This window comes from Manis pentadactyla, chromosome 7 (assembly GCF_030020395.1).
Source record: "Manis pentadactyla isolate mManPen7 chromosome 7, mManPen7.hap1, whole genome shotgun sequence".
Taxonomy (NCBI): domain Eukaryota; kingdom Metazoa; phylum Chordata; class Mammalia; order Pholidota; family Manidae; genus Manis; species Manis pentadactyla.
This window is the reverse complement of record NC_080025.1, coordinates 34,280,514-34,302,967: the sequence shown is the minus strand read 5'-3', so window position 1 is coordinate 34,302,967 and position 22,454 is coordinate 34,280,514. Positions and strand designations below refer to the sequence as shown.

The 22,454-nt window shown below is 43.6% G+C and overlaps 1 protein-coding gene across 3 annotated transcripts in view; it reads right to left on the bottom strand.

Annotated features, from left to right (window-relative positions):
* PSD3 (pleckstrin and Sec7 domain containing 3) overlaps positions 1-22,454 on the bottom strand; it is a 476,158-nt gene that overhangs the window by 442,100 nt on the left and 11,604 nt on the right. Inside the window, exon 2 of one of the 3 annotated variants that reach the window (XM_057505252.1) lies at positions 2,608-2,768. The exons of the other annotated variants lie outside the window; for them this stretch is intronic. Within the exon in view, the coding sequence (XP_057361235.1) occupies positions 2,608-2,610 (3 nt within the window). The 5' untranslated portion in view covers positions 2,611-2,768. The remainder of the gene's footprint in view (positions 1-2,607; positions 2,769-22,454) is intronic. 3 annotated transcript variants of the gene reach the window in all.

The following is a 22,454-nucleotide window of genomic DNA, read 5'->3' as shown; positions in this document are numbered from 1 at the left end:
GCTGGCCCCCTGAACGCCAGGAGGAGGCCCTCACCTGAGCCTGCCCGTGCCGGTGTCCAAATCTGGGGCTCCCACCACCGGCACTGTGAAGAGCTAACGTGTGGCCTGGCACTCCCATGGCCTGCGCCAACGAACTGAGCGCCAGGACACCAGCACTGAAGACAGGCAGCTGGCTGCTCCAGGCTAAGCCCTGCTCTAAGAAAGCAACTCTTCAGGGTTCTAAAAAAGTGAGTTCTATAGTGTGAAAAAGGGGGGGAAAAAAGCCAAAAGAAACAAGATAAAATCACGAATCTGGACTAAGATAACAGACCAAACGCTGGATGAGGGAGATGTGAGCTCGGGGGGCTTTGGTCAGGCAACTTGCCCGCTGACCAAGGGCGCCACCACCCTGTCCCAAGTCCCGGGCTACCCGGGGCCCTGAGGTCTTCACGGGTCCCCTGTGGGCAAGGACACTGGCACATGTGCAGGTGTCCAGCAGTGGTAACCACAGCATGGCGCATGGAGACCGTCCCCAGAGGAGCACTGACAGCAGTAACGACTGGAGAAGAGACAGGACCTGGGCAAGGCTGCTCAGTCAGGACAGAATCAGCAGGCTGGGCGGCAAAAGACCAAGCCTCCAGGATTTCCCATCGATCGGAGGCTGGAAGTCTGGACAGACTGGGGTGCGCTCGGGGCTGGTTTCTCCTGTGGCCTCTGCTCCTGGCTGGCGGACTGCGTGCCCTGTCTTCTGTGCTCCCCAAGAGAGGAAATCTCTGCTGTCTCTTCCTCTTTTAGGACCACCAGACTTATAGGATTAGGACTCCAAACACCATTATGACCTCATTCTACCTTAACCACCTCCCTCAAGATTCCATCTCCAAATTTAGTCATGTTGGGGGTTAGGGTTTCAACATATGAATTTGGAGGTGGCATAATTTAGTCCAAAACTGGATCCACTCTTAAATATATGAAGGCTGTGATGGAAAACGATGAGCATTTGCTCTTTACTACTCTAGAAGGCACAGTCACAAACAGAGCCAAGTCCCGGCACTGGACTGGCTGAAGCCTGGGCTTATCTCAGCTCTACCAGCTGTTATCAGTGTTGATCTGCAGCAGGCAAGTTACTGGGTGCTCCGCATGGACCAAACTTTGTGCTATGCACTCACTCACTGAATCTTTATATCCACAGGGTGCTGTCAGAGCCATCTGTTGGGATTTATAAATGCAGGCTCACTCCTGCCCAGTGTCACAGCTGGCAGAAGGACCAGACCACAGGTGAACTCCAAAGTCACCCACCCAGCTTTTGACCATGGCACTGCACAGCCTCCCTACATTAGCCAAAGACAGTAACCATGATATAACTAGGGGAAGAACTCCGTTTACCAACAGAAAGTCACACAGAGGGAAACTAGAACCCTAATAGCCACATCACCGTCCTTGTTTACTTTCTGCCCATGTACAATGTGAGAGTTCATCTTCACCCCAAGGAGGCAAACCCTAGTCTGCACATTTTACAGATGAGGAAACAGGATCAGAAAGTCTTCCCCAGATTCACACAGTGACTAAAACCATCTGGGGTCAGGCCTCACACCAAAGTCTGAGCTATTCTTCACGCAAATCTTTTGTGTCAGCTGTAATCCATTTCTCCTGGGCACTCATTGGCTCAGGCCCTGGAACCTGCTGGGCTTCAAAATCCCCTGGAGCTGACCAAATTTCCCAAGAGAGCCAAATTAGAATCCAAAGCTGCCTTCAAGGGGAAGAGATCCACGGAGAGCAAATGCTAGGAAACAAAATCAGACTTTTCACCACCAAGTCCTGTGGCTCATTGAACAAATACAGACGAAGCCCTGGCTGTGTGCTAGTCCCAGGGAACATGTGAAGCAGGGAACAAAAGAAAATCCCACTCACCTGGACCCTACATTCTAGACTGAACAAACTTCTAATATATAACATGTCAAGTTAAAAAATAAAAGGCACAGAGAGTGTAGGGACCAAGGAGCAGGGGCAGAAGACACAATGGCTCTAGTAGTCTGGAACCGGTGGTCAGGGGAGGCCTGGGTTTAAACTGCTGCAAAGGAGAGCACAGGCCGGCTAGCTCCGACATCCAGACCCACAGTCTCGACTTCAGGCCGGTGTGTCCTTGATGTTCACAGGAGGAAAGGGAAGCCCACACTGATAATTGCAAACAAAGGTCAAAGACAAAGAAAAGTGTGAAGTCTTTTTGCTTGACTGTAAAGAGACAGTCCCCAGGCACTGCTGCCGTGGCACGGAGTGAACAGAAGTAGCAGCATTCCCCTCTTCCCAGGGCATGAAGAGAGATGCAAGGTGGGGAGAGGATGCAGGCAGACAGAGGCTGCACTCCTGGGAGGGCTAATGCCTGGGGGTGGCAGCAGGAAGGCCAGCCGGAGGTGTAGGGAAGGGGAAGAGGTCAGAGTTTCTAAAGAAAAGGCCTTTGCCTAATCCCTACCCATTTTCTATGTCCCCAGCACATCAGGGTTCTTAATGAAATAGCAGAAAAATAAATAAAAACACACCACGTTTCTGAAGTATTCTGTATCACATTAGAATATTTCTAAATATTTTCTAAAATTTTCATGGTTTTGATTAACATATATCTCAGATTTCAACCATCTAAGGTAAGTATGTCTTTTTAGACATGGGATGGCCCAGGAGTAGAAGGCCACCTGGTAAAGAGCCCCGGCAGAGAAGGGTTTATATTCTATTTCTGCTCTTTACAACTGGGGGGCCCTGGATAAGTTACTTGGCCTGTCGAAGCCTCTCATTCTTTTCTGTAAGATTAAAACATAAAGATTAAAGAAGTAACAGGTATAAAGGCTGACTCATAATTCTAAGTTAATAAATATTCATTCCCCAGCCTTAAACAGTTCCAGCATGTTTAACTTCTGCTTTAATACCATCAGTGATGGGAAGGTGAGGCAGTTCTTCCCACTGGTAGACATATGGAATTATAGAGTTGATAAAATTGTACATAAAGTCAACATCTTCCATAGGGCTATTCACAAAAGGAGACAAACCAACTCCCAATAAACATAAGGACAACGCCTCAGCATTAACTCATAATCCAAGAAATACACATTAGCAAGACTGTTGTTAATAACAACAAGTAATAACACTGGTTACTGGGGCACAGGACTCCGTAATACACTGCTGGTCAATGTGCATATGATCTTTCTAGAGAGAAATATAACAGTATGAATCAAAGCCTTTAAAATGTATATTCCTTACATCCACCATTTACACTTCTAAGAGATTTCCTGAGAAAATATTAAGATGTTCTTGACAGCATTGTAATGAAAAAACTAGAAGAAAAAGACCCACCATTCAAATAAATTGCAATATGTCCATTTAAGAGAAAACATGCAGTCATTAAAAATGCTTATGTTGGAAATATAAAGCAATGCCTATAAATGTTGGAGTGCTATTTCCCTTATTTTACAGAGAAGAGAACTCATTATACTCTTTAAAAAAAAAAGAACCGTCCATGAAACTGGACCCCTATCTTACACTGGACACAAAAATCAACCCAAAATGGACTAGTCTTTGAAATGATTTTTTTGAACTTGAGACCAAAAGCAAAGACAACAGAAGCAAAAATAAGCAAGTGGGACTGCATCAAACCAAAGGGCCTCTGCAGCAAAGGACGCTGACAAAATGAAAATGCACCCCCCAGAATGGGAGAAACTATTTGCAAATCACTGATCAGTTTACAGGTTAATACTCAAAAAATATAAAGAACTCATACAACTTAGCAAAATCTAATTTTAAAACGGGCAGAGGAAATAAGCATTTTTGCAAAAAAGAAACACAAATGGCCAACAAATACATGAAAAGATACTCAACATCATTAATCACCATAAATCCAAATCAAACCACAGTGAGATGTCACCTCACACCTGTCAGAATATTCTCCAAAAGACACGGTAAGTATTGGCGAGTTTGGGGAAAAGGAGCCCTGGAGCACTGTGGTGGGGGTGTAAACTGATGCAGCCACCAGGAAAACAGGGCAGGGGGGCCCTCTGATCGTGAGGAACAGCACCACCACATGACCTGGGAATCCCACTCCCGGATACACAGCAAGGAGATGAGCACAAGGCGTGGAAGAGAGATGCGCGCCCAGGTTCACTGCAGCATTATTCAACAGCCAAGGCATGGAGGCAACCTAAGTGTCCCCCCCATGAATGAGTGGCTAAGGATGCTGTGCTGTACACACACATGATGGGGTATTATTCTGCCATGAGAAAGATGAAATGCTGTCATTTTCAACAACATGGATGCACCTTGAGGGCATTATGCTAAGTGAAATAAGCCAGACAGAGAAAAACAAATACGACATACTTTCACTTATATGCAAACTCTAAAGAATAGAAAAGTGGTTGCCAGGGACTGGGGGATATGGAAAGGTTGACAAACCTTGTAAGATGAATAAGGTCTGAGGATCTAATATAAAACATGGTGACGACAGTTGATAACACTGGATTGTATGATTGAACTCTACTAACAGAGTCGAACTTCAATGTTCTCACCCAAAAAAGTAACAGGTAAGGTGAGGTGATGCCATGTGTTAATTAACCGGATAAGAGGATTCCTTTCACAATGTATATATTTTTAAAAAGACCTATCCAATGAAAAAACAAACAAAGGCAGCTTACTAAAAAAGAAATACAAATGAACAATAAATATACATTGGTCAACCTTATTCATTACTGAATTAATACTAATCAAATTGGGAATCCATTTTTGATCTATTAAAAATTATGAATCTGGGACACTGAGGCCAAGCCAAGGTTGTTTTGTAACAGGCACTGTCCCACCTTTGGGTGGGGGAGCTGACGCTGAGGCTCACCGATGCCCAGGCCCCTCCACTCCCGGGCGCTGGGCAGAGGATCTGCCAGCCCCAAGGTCCGAATACACAGTGGGCAGTGGGCAGACCAGGTGCTCTGGAACCAGAGGGCTGGGCTCAAACCCTCGGCTCTACTTACACACTCCGTGACCCACAGAGCTGTTTAACCTCTCTAGGCCTGTTTCCTCAACTGAAAACAGGATAATCATGCTAAGGACCTCACAGGGATATTCTGAAGATTAAATAAAATGTTTACACGGGTGGGACACAGCATTAACACTAACAGCAGTAATGATCTCACTGTGGGGCAGGAGCTCCCCCACGGTCTTTACATACAGTACCCGATTTATCACTTAATAAGCATTAGCATCAGTGTAAGAAAATCAATAATGTATTGCTTATCATTGCGAATATCCAGACACAACCAAAGCACCATCGTAGCAGCGTGCCAGCTAACTAAGCCAAGGTACACAAAGGCTGTCTATATGTGGCTGTGGCACAGAATGAGACGGCTCTGCACATGCTGACAGAAAGGTCTCCTAGCTTATTAGGAAATCTTTTTTTTATAGATGCAGAAAAATGGGTATGATCACGGTTGTATAAACAGGGATGGAAGGATGGTAGAAGAATGGCTGCTAAAATTGATATAAAAGCATTTTTTCTGTGTGTGTTTTTAGAGTGTCACAGTATGGCCATGGTGCAGAAACAGGCTCTGGAGCCAGACTGCCCAGGGCCATTCCAGGCTCCTTTCCTCCCAGTGCTACCGCTTCAGGAGGGCACTTGCCTCAGTGTCCTCATGTGTAAAACCAGTTAATCGTGGCACCTCCTTCTCAGAGGCTTTGTGAGGAATAAATGTACATATAGAAGCATTTAGATATACACTAAAATGCTAGCAGTAGTTTCTCAGGGAGGTGGATTATAGATTATTTATATTTTCATCTTTTTGCTTTCCTGTGTTCTGATTTTCCTAAAATAAAATATGCATTACCTATTTAAAAGGAAAAATTTTAACTGTCATAATTTATTTCCAGAACTACAGAACTTACAGAGGTAGAGGTTAAACTGACAGACTTCCAGTGATGTAACCAGAGATGGACTTAGAGTAAAAACATGAACAGTTCATTTTTTCCAGAGAACCTGTACATTATACATCACGGCAACACCAAAGAAAACTGCTGCTCAGTAGCTAAGACTTCCATCCTCCACTGGGCCAGGCTCCCTCCTGGCTTCAGGGAGGCATGCTGGGATTTGAGAACCTGTATCTGGCTTCAGGTAAATGCCACAGGCTTGATCAAAGTCCAGAGAGCACTGGAGGCGACAGACAAGGCTGAACCGCCAGCCCACATGCTGGGAGGGGAGTAAGCACTCACTTGAGTGCACTGGGAGAGAGTAAGCACTCAGGGTGCCTGCTGAAGTCCATCTGCACTACAGCTCTCAAGCCCTGACCAAGCAAGGGGGCCACAGTCGTGGATTTTGCTCAGATATTAAGGTAGAAAGGGAAATGTGAGATCATACTCTTGGGCTAAGATTTGGGTAATCTGAAAACTGACCAATTATCAGCCACGCAAATTTCATTTTGCCTCTCAGCTCTTCAACACCCCTTTGTAACCTGAGATAGCTGGCTGGACTGGTTGGACTGACCTACAGCCAATAAGCCTAGAGACACAGGAAGCTCAGGATGGGGTGTAGACCCCAGCACGGCCAGCCTCCTGGCCTGGCATAGCACCAGAGCTGCTTCGGATCACGGCTGGCAGGAGCGAGGCAGGAGTGCTTTCTATAGTCTCGTGACAATCCCAGTCTCTCTTCCACTTCACCAACACTGACTCTCTCTCAACCCCTCTCTGTCCTTCTCCCCACCTCCCACCTCTCTCCTCATTCCACCAGGGCCAGCAAGAGGCCACAGCCACAGCACAGCTTCTGGGCTCCAGCAGAAGAGTTCAGTGTCGGAGCCAGCCGGAGAAGCCGAATGCCCCGCTCACTCCAGAGTCGGCTGTAAGACGTCAGCCCAGCCCCTTCGGCACTGCGGGCCCTATTCTCATCGTCGGATGAGAGGGCAGGAAGAGATTTCTGAGATCCTTTCCCTGCTCTCAAATTCTGTGCTTCCATGACTGCTAAATCAGGTCAGGAGAAGCACCAGGCTCCTCTAGGGGAAGCAGCATGCAGCCAGCTTTGTTTCTCACTAAATGCTTCCAAAATGTCTATTGCAAAATAGATTCAACTAGACCCTGGCTCCATGTTTTAATTTGTACATACTGTAAAATTAAACACAGAATGCCTTGCTTTTTCTTTGGATTCTGTAATTCTTTCCATTCATAAGGAACAGCTCTTTCATGAAGCCAAGTGAGATTTATCTTAAGCAGCACATTCTTACTTAACAAGGGAACTTAGGTGTTTAGACTAATAGAATCAAGAGTATCTTTCACCCCAAAAAAAACAAAATTGCTGTTTTGGTTTATTCTGCCAAATATACTTCCATGAAAAATATTTTTATTACTTTACTACTAATATTTTAATAGAGCTTTTATGAGTAAAGCATTTATTTTGCTATTAAGTTATGCTTTTCAAAGTACAAAAGAATACTCTTCTACCTATACAATGTACTTATGGAAAAGTATTATAGAAAGAAATGGTTTTTATTTTTGCCCTACTGTAGAAACAAACCTCCAAAGCACTGAGAAGTAGAATAGTCCTCATGCAGACATCAGATGTAACCTCGTCTGAATTAACGACACAAAAAATATTGATTATATACTTGCATGTTTTAGCAGATATGATGGAAAAGTTAAATGTATAAAAAGTTCCCTGCCTGCACAGAGTTGAGTCTCATGTGGCTATCAAATATATGCACATGATGAAAACTAGTTCTAGTATTTATGATTACATATGCCAAACACTACCTGGTCCACACATGGCACAAGTTACTAGGGCTGCACCTCGGCCAGAAAGGTGAGCCAGGCTCAGGGACCCTGAACAGCCAACCTGCTGGCTCCCTGTGCAACCATCTCCAGCGTCCTTACAATGGGGGTCCAGGGCACAGGTAATGGTGAGGAGATGGGGTATACGATCTCCCAGTCACCTCCTGCCACTTCCTGCATTTCCTCTTCTCCACCAAGTAAAAGTCCAGCCTTGTTTAGCTGGTCGGTTTTTATCATTCTGACAGTCTCTTAATTGGTGCATTTAATCCACACACATTTAATGCAATTACAAATCCATTTGGGTTTACATCTATGATCTTATTTTGTGCTATCTGTCCCATCTATTTTATTTTAACCTCTTTTCTTGCCACCTTTTGAATTAATTTATTACTCCGTGCCTTTTAAAAGTTTGGAAACTATGCCCTTCTGTTTCTATGATTTTGTTATCCTATAAATTACAATGAAGTGTAAAGTTAATCAGTTCTTTTAACTTTCTGTCTCATCTAAGAACGCTTAAACACTATTTATACCCTTTCCCATTGCCATTCCCAGCTCAAACCCTGGGCTCGGCTGTGATGGGCTCACCGTCAGGCAGGCCCTTGTCACTGGCCCTGCCCTGGGCTGCTCCCTCTGCCGTGAACACACCCCTCCTCTCCTCACACATCCTGCCCAGGCTTGCTTACCCATTTCTCAGGGAGTCCCCGCTGACCCCCTAGTGACTTCACTCTGCTACATCCGTCTTCCCTCCTAGACGTTAAGCTGTGACAGCCAAGGACTGCTGGACACAACCCCAACAGGTAAGGACCCACCTGGACTACTGATGAGCCCTCAGCAACACTTAACAGGAGCTCAAAACATCTTTGCTGATGAGCAATGAATGGATAAAAAGCTCCAAAACATATGAAAGTCCAGATGTAAACAAAATAGGACACAGATCACCCAAAATGAAAAGCAAAGTACACTCATTACAGAACAAAAAGACTCCACTGATGATTCAGACTTTGGGGCCCGGCTGCAGGAATTTAAGTCCAGACTCCACCACTAACTAGTGCAGAAGCCTGCACAGGGTACTTAACTTCACTGTGACTTTGGAAAATGGGGAGAACCATAAAACTTCATTAGGTGGTTGTAAGGAATAAATAAACTAATATTTGAAAAGTACTTAGAATGCTTTGGTATTGGTAATCTACCTCACTTTATTACCCAAAATTCTATCTAAAGACTGAGATTCCAGTTGTGTCTCAACGTCCTGAACCCTGAGATGTCGGTGGTACAACAGTGGTCTTTCTAATATTCCATCAGCAAAATACAGTGGAGGCCAGTAATGCAGACTTACCTGTGACAGGCCAGGCCTGACTCAGCAGTTTTTATTTTAAAGAGAAGATGATTTGGCTCCTTTCACGTATGTGGAATTAATGAAATTAGGTTAGCAATGCATCCTTGGAGAAACTGCTTTAAGAAATATAAAAGTTACTCTAAGTGAGAGCTTCAATTATGAAGCATATAAAGGTACCTGAAACAATTTTATTTCCCTTTAGTGTTTAGGTTTTTACTTGTTTTTGTTTTATTTTGTTTAGCCACCAAATATAGAGCACCTCCTGTGAGAAGCACTGGGCTTACAGGGGTTGGCTGCCTCACTGTCGCCTCAGACTCACCTGCAGGCTGTGGTTACCCCACTGTATGTTATAAAATCCACTCAGGGATGGAAGGACTCACCAGGGTCTGCCTACTTCTCTACCCCCTACACGCTGTCACCAAGCATCAGCTCTGTCGGGAGGTGAGGAGAATGGTCCAAACAGCACAAAATGTCCATGTTTGAAAAAAGCCCTTTTTAATACTTCATTCTATTTCTTTTGTCTAATTTATATAATCCTAACACTGTTTTTGAAGTGTTACACACTTTATTTATTGCCCCTAAAAGATTCTTTTTTTTTAATTGAAGTATAGTTGATAATACAATCTTATATTGGTTTCAAGTGTGCAACACGGTGGTTCAACATTTAGCCGTATTATTAAATTCTCACCCCCATTAATGCAGTTTGTCAACACAGAAAAATGTTACAGAATCATTGGCTATATTCTCCATGCTGTGCTACTGTTCCCGAGACCAACTCATATTATGAGTGAGATTTTATGCCCCTTTATGCCCCTCACCCGCCCACCCCAACCCCTCCCCCATGGTAGCCACTGTCACTTCTCACTATCTATGAGTCTACTGCTATTTTGTTCATTTTGTTTTGTTGTTTTTATATTCCACAAATAAGTAAAATCATATGGTATTTGTCCTTCTCTGCCTGGTTTATTTCACTTAGCATAATACCCTCTAGACCCATTCATGTCTCAAATGGCAAGATTTCTTTCTTTTTTGTGGCCGAATAATATTCCATTGTGTATAAGTACCACTTCTTTTTTACCCATTCATCTATTGATGGACACTTTGGCTGCTTCCATATCTTGGCTATAGTAAATAATGAAGCAATAAACATAGGGGTGCATCTATCTTTTAGAATCAGAGATTTTGTTTTCTTCAGGTAAATTTCTAGGCCTGGAGTTACCGCATCGACTGGTATTTCTATTTTTAGTTTCGTGAGGAATCTCCATACTGCTTTCCACAGCAGCTGCACCAATTTACATTCCGATCAACAGGGTAGGAGGGATTTTTCTTCACATCCTCACCAACACTTGTGTATAACTTCTGGCTGGTGGCCAGTCTGACATGAGGCAATATTTCATCATGGTTTTGATTTGCATTTCCCTGATGATTAGTGATGTGGAGTATCTTTTCATGTGCCTGGTGGCCATCTGTATTCTTCTTTGGAGAAATGTCTGTTAGGTCCTCTGTCCATTTTTTAATCAGGCTGTTTGTTTTTTTGGTGTTGAGTCGTATGAGTTCCTAAAACATTCTTTAAAAGCCCAGTGGCCTAATCTAGCCATTTGTGAGCTGGGGCCAGAAGAGAGTATTCCTTTAAGAAAAAACTATAATAAGCCAGGAGAAGATCAGGAGGGTTCTGTCTGTTACGCACTGGCTGTGGACCCTGGAACTCAGCTAATGTTTCAGGACCCCACACCTGTGCCCCTGTAAGGGAGCCACAGCAGGGACCAGGACAGTTATGCCTGCCCTACTACCTCATGACGGCAGGATCAAACAATGCAGCATGTGTAAGAGTACTTGCTAAATTACACAAAGAAGACAAGTCATGACTCTATAGCATCTTACTACACTGATGGACAGTGACTGCCAGGGGCCAGGGGTTGGGGGAGAGGACTTGATAATATGGGTGAATGCTGAAACCACAGTGTTATTCATGTGAAACCTTCATAAGACTGTGTATCAATGATACTTTAATTTAAAAAAAACAGTACTTGCTAAATTATACCTAGTACCATCTTAAAATTTGGCAAAATTTTTTCACTTTATAGTTTTGTTAAAAGAGCTACCGCCTTCCTGCTATTATTTATTATTCTTTAGAAGCAAATTCTTTGAAGAGATTTAGCTTATATTTTTTAAGTACAAGGAAATAAAAATAAATAGGGTTAGGTTTGCAGAAATGTGTCTTCTTTTTCAAAAGACAACCTGTTTTGCAAAATGAGCTACGACTGCAAAAGCTGTGCATACACACAGAACGCAGGGGCCTGGCCTTAAACCCCTTACTCTCCAAAAAATGTTTCCACGGTGCCTACGAGCTTCAGGCAGCTGGGGTAACTGCTCTGTGGAGTAGGAACAAAAAGCCTTGAACTGCTAGATATCCTTGCATCCTCTGCATCTCACAGGACCTGGCACACAGACACCAGGGCACGTTAGGTAAACGAACGTGCACATGAAGGAGGTAGGCGTATAAAAATGACCAGAAAATGTGGTATACTGACCACATAAACCCTGATTCTCTGCAGATCTGACTACAGGTGCCCTGGGAGGCTGGCTCCCTAGACCAGCACAGCCGCCAGGATGAGGCAAACAAATGCAGAGAAGGTCTGTCCCAGCCCTGAAAGATAACATGCGCCTGCCTCTACCAGCAGAGAAATAAAATTGAAACAGCTTAAAACCAGGCAAATAAACTCTGACTTTAAAAATGCGTAAAGCCCCAAGTGTGAAACGTGCTTTTCCTCAATCAAGTAAGTCAGGAAAGGCAGCATTTCTAGGTCATTACCCTGGGGTCGACATGGCACTTACAAGATGGCTTAGCTAATTAATTAGCCTGATCATCACTTCTGTTCCACGTGGTCCTAGCCGCTTAATTACCCAGCTGTAAAAGCTGTAAAGTGCTCACCCATCCTCGTTTGCCAAGCCCCTCCACAGCTCTTATCGTTTCGGCGAACACATTTAATCACACCACCACCTGCAAAAAGCCAGTATTGATTTGGGAGTGTTGGAAGAGACCCAGAGCTCTGGGACGTTTATTTTCTTAGAAACTTTAAAGGACAGAACTAAAAGTCCTACTAGTCCTCCAGAAATATACACATAAGAATACGGAAAATAACTCTGGGTTCCAAGATTCTCTTAATCATTGTTTTAAAATTCCGTAGCAAATGCAGAAAGGACAGAACATCTTTGCCCAGGGAGGTGAGTACTAGGGCTGGGCCTGCTGTGCGGCCTGGTGGCTTCACAACGGACCGGGGGCCTGCTCGGCTGTGCCCTCTTCAAACCCCCACCCCCAAACCAGGCCAGCGCGCTGGGGACACCTCCAGAGGGGTGTGCACTCCTGGGCCGTGTGGCTTCAGACCACCTGAATTCAGTTCCTCCTGTCTTAAAATCTCTCATGGAAGGAAAGACGCAAGGTAGAGACAGCAAGCTGCCAAAACCTGACGCCCTGGCCTGGCTCCCCGTTGGCGCCTCTGCACAGCCACCTCAGAACCAGCATTTGGGAATGAGAGGAGACCCAGGGCCTAGATGGGATCAAGGCAGCATGGAAGATGCAGAGACCCCAACCACAGGGAGCCACGAGAGGCGCACACACCCCTGACCACAGGGGGCCACAAGAGGTGCACACACCCTCGACCACAAGGGGCCATGAGAGACGCACACACCCCCGACCACAGGGTGCCACGAGGCACACACACCCCTGAACACAGGAGGCCACGAGAGGCGCACACACCCTTGACCACAGGGGGTCACGAGAGGTGCACACATCCCCAACCACAGGGGGCCACGAGGTGCACACCCCCCGACCACAGGGGGCCACAAGAGGCATGCACAGATCCCCAACCACAGGGGGCCACAAGAGGCACGCACAGACCTCCAACCACAGGGGGCCAAGAGAGGCACGCACAGACCCACAACCACAGGGGCCATGAGAGGCGCACACCCCCCCAACCACGGGGGGGGGGGGGGAAGAGAGGCACACACATCGCCGACTACAGGGGCTACTCTGGTGCTGTGTCTGACTTCTGGTAGGACAAGAATGCCATGGAAAAGGAAACTGCAACTTCAGGCAGAAAAGAATCAGGAGGAAGAACAAGAAGAGGGTAGATGATTTAATGGGAATACCAGGGACTGTGCACCCGGAAGTCATCTAGGGCAGAGTTCTTTAGCTTAGAGGTCTGATTACATTTTTTTATAAAAATCCAACACATGGGACCTTCTTCCCACGTAATTTATATCACTTTAAACAAATTTTAAAATAAACAACAAATATCCTAATAAATGGGATTTTTGTTCCTTAAGTTTCCTCTCAAGACCCACCCTGGAAGTGGGGTATAGGATCAATGGTGAACAAAGAGGAGGTGGTCTCAAGAAGTTTACTGTCCAGGAGGATGAAACTGAGTAACACAAAACTATCTCCAACAAGAGTGCTAAATCGCAACAATGGCAACCCCATCCATGGTGTTAGCCAAGCCAGAAATTGACATCTTTCTTCCTTACGTGCCATCAACCACCAGTCCTGCTGACATACACAGCACGGGGTGCATTTAACTTCCACCTTGTCTGCATCAGACCTGCCATCATCTGTCCAAGAATCTCTCACCTTCAAATGCTCCTAACCCATCTCCTGCTCCTTTGCACAGTGAGGACAATGGAATGAGAATGATCTTGGGAGAGACTAAACTCCTTAAACCCCTCCAATGACTCCCCATTTCACAGGATGATCCAAGCACCTACTATAACTATGAGGTCCTGTAGGATCTGGCTGAGGTACCTTCCCAGTTCCCTTCCTCTATTCTCCACCTCCCCAACCCCCACACCCTCACTCACCTGGCCAAGCCTCCCACCTCTTTTCATTCTTCACTTGCTAAGTGCTTGCCCACCCCTGGCCTCTGTGCTTCCTATTCCCTGTATGATACATGCCTCCTCTGGCAGCCCCATGTCATCTGCTGTCAACATCTGCTGTCTCTGCTGCCCAGCACTTTCTTCTAACACCACACCTCTTTTCTTCTTTAAATCACTGCTCCCTAATCCTCATTCTATGTACTTGCATGACACAGGCCTTGCCAAGAACTCCATCCCTTTAACCACAGGGAGAGACACATAACTCAGGCAAGGCCTGGCAGAATGAAGCCCAGGGATTTTGCTGGAAATACAGGGAGGGGCATGCGGTGGGGCCAGATGATGGGTGACAGTACTATACACCAAGCAGAGGCTATGCCATGGCAAAATAAAGGCCATACGCTCTAACCACCACCCCAATACAGTCCTAGGGGACAACTATCTCTGGATAATCAGGATGAAGATGAAGAAGAAATGATGTGGGATGAGGAGTTAAGTCTCTAAGCCTGGCACAGCCAGTGACTAGCCATTTGATCTTGGGCAGATCAGTTAATTAACTGTTGTAGTTCTCAGTTTCCTCACCTGTAAAATCCAAATAAAACAAGATCTTTTCCAAATATTTCAGCTTTGTGATCCCACAGTCTTTTAAAGGTGAAAACTCCGATAATGGCTACAAACAAAGCCGCCCTAACCCGTATCACTTAAAAATTACTCAAATGTCTTTCTGTGTGACTCTATGCTACGGTGTGTAAAATGTGCATGTAAATGGTACCACCTTTCCAGAAAGGAATATGGACTTAGGGGCCTTAAAAGTTCACACTTGGACTCTGAAACTCCACTTACAGGAAAATATTCTATGGAAAATGGAAATATCAAAGATACAGACAATCAAAAGTTTATATATGAAGTGTATGTATGTATATATGTCATCAAAATGAAAAGCTGGAGACCACCTAAGTAACCAATAATAGGGAACTGGTTGATGAGCTACTGAAGGACCCCAAGAATTAAACAGTAGGTGGACATTTAAAAAACCTATCTGCAAATAGTTTTAATGAAATGGAGAAATGTTCAGAATATAATATTGCAAAGTAAAACAACATGTAAAACTATATATGCTGTATGAACACACACACATAAATATACAGAATAAGAGAAGAAACAGAAATGCCTCAAAAAAGGTTAGCAGTGTTTAATAATCTGAGTAGAGGTATTATAGTTGATTTTGTTTTCTCTAAATATTTCTGTATATTCCAATCTCTTTACAATTACCAGACCTTTTTTCATAACTAGGACCAAATCTAAAATTAAAATTTAATATTTTAACATGGAATTTTAAGTTAATTACATAATCCAGGGGGAAAAAAGGCTGCACATGCCCATATCTTCATCAGAGACCTGACATGTACCTATTGTTCCCATGACCTACAATTCTCATGATGATTATATTCATTAATGGACCAACTGAAAATAATGCTGAATGTTACATTAACATACAGCAGCCTGAGTTTTGACAAAGTACTTTCAAATAACTGAGGGAAGAGGGAAGTAAAATATTGCCTCCGAAGACAGTTAAAATGTCCACAGGGTCCTATAACCCTCTCCCATTAACCCAGATGAAAACCCAGTTGGTGACACCCAACCCCTGGAAAATAAGATCCAGAACTGGGCTGGAAGATACTGACCCCAGAGCCCAGGAAAAGCAGGGCACCATAAGACAGGTTTATCAGGCCAATTCAGTTTACACAGGACTCTCTCCTAGTGTCACTTGGAGACCAGCAAGTCAAATTCAGTGCCTTTAACCAGACACTTTTATAGACACAATAGTGAACTAGAAGTCAGACTGAATCTCTACGTGTAAAACTATGCAAGCAAGGAACACTATAGAGGTGAACTCGTCCATAGAGTCAGAAGGTGTGTTTACTCCCTGGGAGGACAAAGATCCTAGGTAACAGAGTGTTGGGTACACACACCCAGAAACTTCAGTGAACCAGCTCCTGGGATGTCCTCTGGCTGGAGGTCAACTATGACTTACAGGCAGGACCTTCTCTGCCCGCTTAAATCAATAGCCAAAACTCCAGAATTGGCCCAAAACTGATAATGCCTGTGGAGTGTGGAGGAGAGCTCTAGAACTTGCCAAACTGTGACACCACAAAAACAGCCTGTGACATTTCAAAGGGCTAATTCATACACATGTAAAACAAACAGCATTAAGATAGAGGTATTATTTTAAGCATTGTTTCAATGTCAGGACTTTTAGACAAAGGCATTTAAGACATTTAGTCTAAACTAAAAGTAAAGTAAGGCTTTAACACTCTGAATCAATCTTTAAAATAATGTTTGCCCATTCTTTACTTAATTATCATATTAGCTTTGCTTTTACTGAATGTTTACGATGTGCTAGGTATTGAGCTGAGCATTTCATAAACACGGTATCTTTTTAATCATTTAACCATCAAATAAAACCACAAAACAGGTTTTATCCCCATTTTACCAATGAGGAAAATAATGAATACATTTGCTCAAAATCATATCACCGTTGAGAAGTGGGATTCAAACCCAGGTCTGTCAGATTCCATTACGAAGTTCCAATGTTTTTCAAACCAGTATAAGGTATAATATTTTCAAGAGGCTTGTCCTTGTTTGATTGTGAACCTACTTATATAACTAACAAGAGTGAAACCTCTAACTGCAGTAATTCCACTTGTGTATCAAATGGCGAAAAGGTCTGTCTCACTAAATCAAGACAGAATATGGCTGGCTCAAACTCCAAGGGAATCTTTTAAAATTGTTAATGATACCTTAAAAAAAAAAAAAAGGTAGATCCTCTTCCTTTGCTCAAAACTATCTGAGGGTCTCCCATCTCAGAGTAGACGGCCAACACCGTGCAGCTGTGCTGGAAAAACATGTCTGACACACCACGAGGGCCTCGGTGAGGGCTGAATGAACAGTAAGTTTTCAGAACCACTGTATCCTTGCTGCTTTCAATACAAAAGTGCTTCTGTTTTCAGGGAAATAAACCACTGTGGCATAAAATAAATTGAAGAAACAGAAAGCTTGGCTTTAGGAAAATCACTGAGCCCCAACTCCAGATGAGATGAAAAGTGGCTCAAGTGTGCCCAATAAAAGTAAGGCTGCTTCGTTCTGTTAGCTCAGGAGATGACCAGGGACCTTTCAAAATGTGCTGAGTGATTTAGTCTCTGTCACCTGTACTTTAGTAACTGTAATGATAAAAAAGCAGTGGAGCTGAGCACCTCAGTACTTGTCCACCTGGGTCTTTTCTCTTCATCAGTTTCCTCATTTGCAAAATGTAGTGAAGACTACAAGAGTTCTAAGGTCCTACTCAGCTCTGACATTCTAATACTAAATCACAATCTCAATTTACAAAGCAACTGAGATAGTAATTATTTACATAACAAAAAGAATCTGATTTTAGAATACAATTTACAACAAAAGCGTAAACCCCCAAGATTGGAGAGAACTTAAAGGGTCTTTGAGCAATTGGAGAACTCACCCTGTCGCCAGTCTCTATACTCCAAATCTTCCACAAACACCATCATTTAATCTAAAATATCCAGGGAGGCACCCAATATCTGTCCAAACACATCTACACAGAAATTTGATTTAGTTTTTTAAACAACTCTTTCTTATTTTGAAGTAGAATTTGCTATTCTGTAAATTTCTCTTCTATATTCTTTGGAGAAAGACAGGTAAGTGTATTCCTTTCCCATAGTCAGGTTTTTCCTTAATCACATTCTTTTTACCAAATCCTTAGACAACTATTTCATCCACTGTCTTCTTTCCTGAGGTTAAAGAAGGCAGTTTCTGTAACCTCTCCTAGTATCACATGATTTTCTGACCACTCACCTACTAATGTAGCTAATGTCACTCTTAAAATATGCCACCCAGAATCAAATATGACAGCCAGAATCGAATACCACAATTCTCACAGTCTGTTTCACACAACAGCGGCACTGGTTTCAGCCCTTGTTTATTAAGGAAGGTAAACCAGCCTTGCTCCATCACTTTAACAATTATGATAATGAGTGCAGTCTTGGCACAACGCTGGCGTATAACAGCACTCACTCAATAAATGGCTGTTGCTGCTGTGGCTGCTGTTAATAAACAAGTTATAATAAAATTTCACTAATATTAGAGCCTCATCTCCCCAAACAAACTGCAAACAAACTCCAGTTATCTATGACACATTTTTAGCTCTTTTTCTCCCAAGTCAGAGTTGGGTGAAGAAAGTGTAGAGGCTCAATTTAAATTGAAAATGAGTCAGAAATCAAGATAAAGCAACTCTATAATTCAAATTCCTGGCAAACAGAACGTGATTTATTTAAAGAGTTAATTTATACTCAAGTTTTCAGGACACGCTGATTTCAAAAATCAGGCCCCTCTCTCTAATCCTCAGACACACAATTTAAAGCTGCATTGCTGAGATACGCCGAGGAAGCAATCTGACACAGACTTTGAGAGTAAGCTCTGGAATCAGCCTGTCTAGAGTTCAAATCATAGGTCCAGTGTTTACCCGCTGTGTGACCTGGACAAATTACTAAACCTCTCGAGGTCCAGGCTCCACATCAGCAGGTCATGTCAGCAGCTGCCTACCTCCCGGGGGCTGTGGGGTTCCAGTGCAAACGGGTGTGAAGTGTGTTTGGGATGGCGCCTCTCACCTTTCAAACTTCTCAGGGATATTGCTGGTGAAACTTCAGAAATTATCTGAAGAAGCAAATTATCCTAAACAGTTTTGTAAAACTTAATATCTGAAAGTCTCGGCCACCTTTAATTTATGTAGACTCACCTCTGTTAGCCATTGCTGAAGTCAGTCAGCAGCTTAGTGATTTTTCTGCACATTGAAAATTATCTGTTTTTCCATACATTCATCTATTCATTTTTAGGGCAGATTTTTAAATTAATGTAAAGAGTTCCATCCTAATTTTTTTTTCATCCTAATTTTAATATTTAACTTAACCATGAATGTTATCACTCTAGTAAACAGTGTGTCAATACAGAGAATGATGAAATACAGGTACAAACAAAACCGCTTATTATATGCACAGCTGCTCTGCACACAGAGCTGCACTGCTCAGAACAGCAGCCGCATGGGGCCATTTGGCCCCTGAAACACAGTGAACGTGCTGGGAATATAAAATACACGCCAGATTTCTAAGACTTAGTACAAAAAAAAGAATTCAAAATACCTCATTAATAACTTTTATACCAATTACATACCAAAATGATAATATTTTGGCTATAATGGCTTAAGTAAAATATATTATTTAAATTAATTTCATCTGCTCCTTTTTACTTTATTAAGGTGACTATTAGAAAATTTAAAGGTATATCTATGACGCACATCATATTTCTACCAGATGCATTGATATAAAGGATCTTTAAAAATATGCCTCATGAAAATTAAATTCAGGCAGGATTAAGATATATGACCTAAATTATAGCAGAAAATAAATGTAGAACTTATGAACTTTCAGAGTTTATATATAATTAATTTCAAACTCTTCCCCAACCAAAAAGAAAAAGAGAAAAATTATCTTTAAGTACCTCTTCAATTCTAGAGCCATCTGACAAGCTTTTATCAGCATGTGGTGAATTTAAAAGATTTGCTCTATTATCCAAAAGCTAACCACATTTACTTACATAACGCAGCTTAGCAACTGCCCTCCACGTAGAGAGGGAGCCTCAGCATGCAAGAGCCCAGAGTGCCGGGCAGCCGAGACACTCTGAACACACTTCAACTGTCAAAGCAGCCCCGTGCTGGGGCTTCGCCTGGGCTTTAAAGCACATGTAGGTGGGTGTTCAGAAGCCTAAGGGGTTTAAACAAGACCCAGAAGTCTGGCCTTCTGTAAGTCAAACAAGTGAAACTTACCTCAAGTCCCTTCAACTACCTGGTTATGAAACAAACACCCAGAAGCCAGTAGCCTTTTTGCACAGATCAATAAAAAAGCAAAGGTTGGAAGCGAGAAGATATTGAAATGTTATATGTTGAGTCAGAAAGTTTCTGCCGGATAGGACCCAGTATGGAAAAAAGAGAAGAGAACAGAAGCAAAACCTACGGGGAAAAGAATTAAACTCAGAGCTGTATTTATGACATCTTTCTATCAAAATGAGGTGCACCAGGATCACCAGCATCTCCTGGGAGTTTATTAGGAATGCAGGCTCTCATGCTCAACCCCAAACTAAGAGTCACAACCACATTTCAACAGTTCCCTGGACGATTCCCAAAGGACGCGCAGAAGCCACTGCTAATCCACACAAGATCCAGAGACAGGTGTATCGTTAAATTCTTATTTTCTTATTACCCATCTGTTGCCCTGTGGTTGCTAAGAATGTGGAGCAACAGAAACGCTCCTTCACTGCTGGTGGCGAGGCGAAAGGTACAGTACAGTCACTCTGGAGGACAGGTTGGCAGTGTTTTACAAAATTAAATATATTCTTACCACACGATGCAGCAATCACGCTCCTTGGTATTCACCCAAAGAAATTATGACCACACAAAAACCTGCACACGAATGTTTACAGCAGCTTTATTCCTAACTGCCAGACCTTGGAAGCAACCAAGATGTCCTTCAGTAGGTGATGGGTAAACTGTAATCCATCCAGACAAGGGAATATTAATTAACACTAAAAAGAAATGAGTTACCAAACCACGAAAAGACATGGCAGTACCTTAAACATGTATCCAAGTGAAAGAAACCAATCTGAAAAGGCTACACACTGCATTATTCCAAGTCAGTGACATTCTGGAAAAGGCAAAACCATGGAGAAGATAAAAAGATCAGTGGCTGCGAGGGGCTGGGGTAGAGGGATGAACAGGCGGAGCACAGAGGATTTTCAGGGCAGAGGAAACTGTATGACACTGCAATGGTGGACACACAGCATTAGGCGTTCGTCCAAACGCACAGAACGTACAGAACCAGGAGAGACCCTAAGGTAAACTATGCACCTTAGGTGACCCCGACGTGTCAGTGCAGGTCCATCACTTGTAACAAATGCCCATCTGGCAGGGATGCTGGTAATGGGGAGGCTGTGCAGGCCGGGAGAGAGAGTAAAAGGGAAATATCTGTTCCTCTCAATTTTTCTGTGAACTTAAAACTTCTTTTAAAATAGCCTTTGAGAGAAAAAGAAGTCATCAGTTACTGGAAAGCTGTGGACAGAGTGCATGTCAGGACCACACATACTGGTGCAGAACCTGCCTTAGGTTGAGTATGACGTGCAGATGCTTACCTGTACCAAAAAATCAGTTTAAGGATTCAGACAAAAGAAAAGGTTTTGATTTCTGATGCAGATGGGAAGATATGAACTTTATATGTTGAAAATATAGATTGCATTAACAAAAATGGGTAACAAAAATGATAGTGAGCCAAATGATCGTAGCTGTTTTTAAACTGAACCGAAGTTCTGAATGGGAATTGTGCTACTCCACAGAGAATCGTGCAGTGACTGGAGCACAGTGAGCAGGGAGGAGAGCAGGGAGGAGGGCAGGGAGGATGGCAGGGAGGAGGGCGGGAGGGCAGGAGGAGGACAGGGAGCAGGGTAGGCACGAGCTCCTCTCAGGCTTCGGGTCCCCTTGGCCACGGCAAGGCCCTTGGCTTTACCCTCTTTCCCTCTTCACCATCTTTCCATCAGTGACATGCTGTTACTTTCCACATTTTAAAACGCTCCTGACCTCATTTTTCCCTTCAGTTATATTTCTAACCTTCCCATTACAGCAAAAATCCTTACTATTTGTCCACATTTGATGCTTCCATCTCTCTATTCCTGTTCTCTCTCAAATCCTCACCAGTCAGTCTTTGGTCCCGATGACGCCACCACAACTACTGTGGCCAGGCTCCCTGATGGCCTCCCACTGCAAAATCCCTAAGTCAATTCCTGACCCTCAATCTACTTCACCTCTTGGGAGCATCTGACTCATCCCCCTTGAAAGTTTCTTCACTGGGCTCCCAAGACACCCTCTCTCCTGATTCTCTTCCTACTTCAGTAGCTGTTTTTTCTCAGTGTCCCATATCACCTCCCTCAGCGTGGAGGTAGCCCAGGTTCTGGACCTGAACCTCTCTTTCTTGGCTACCCAAACCCCCTCCCTTGTGGATTTCGTCGAGTCTCTGTGCTCTGACAATTCCCAAATGTTTACCTCCAGCCCAGACCTCTCCTCCAAAATCCAGACTAGTAACCAACGACCCACTCGGCAGCTCCAAAACTGAGCTCCTCCTGATTGTTCCCCCAAAGAGCTTTTCCCTGTCTTAGTTAATGCACCTCTGCTCCCCACGCTGCAGGAACCAAAACCCTGGCCTTCACTGTGACTCCTCCCACTCAGTCTCACAGTCAGTCAGTCAAGGTATCTTCCCGCCCTACTCTCAAAACACACCACTCTGGTGCAAGCCCGCACCCTAACTCACGAGGTTTCGACAACTGCTTCCTAACTGGCTTCCCTATTTATGCCCTTCTTCACTTGTCATACGGCATGGTGGTAATGTGT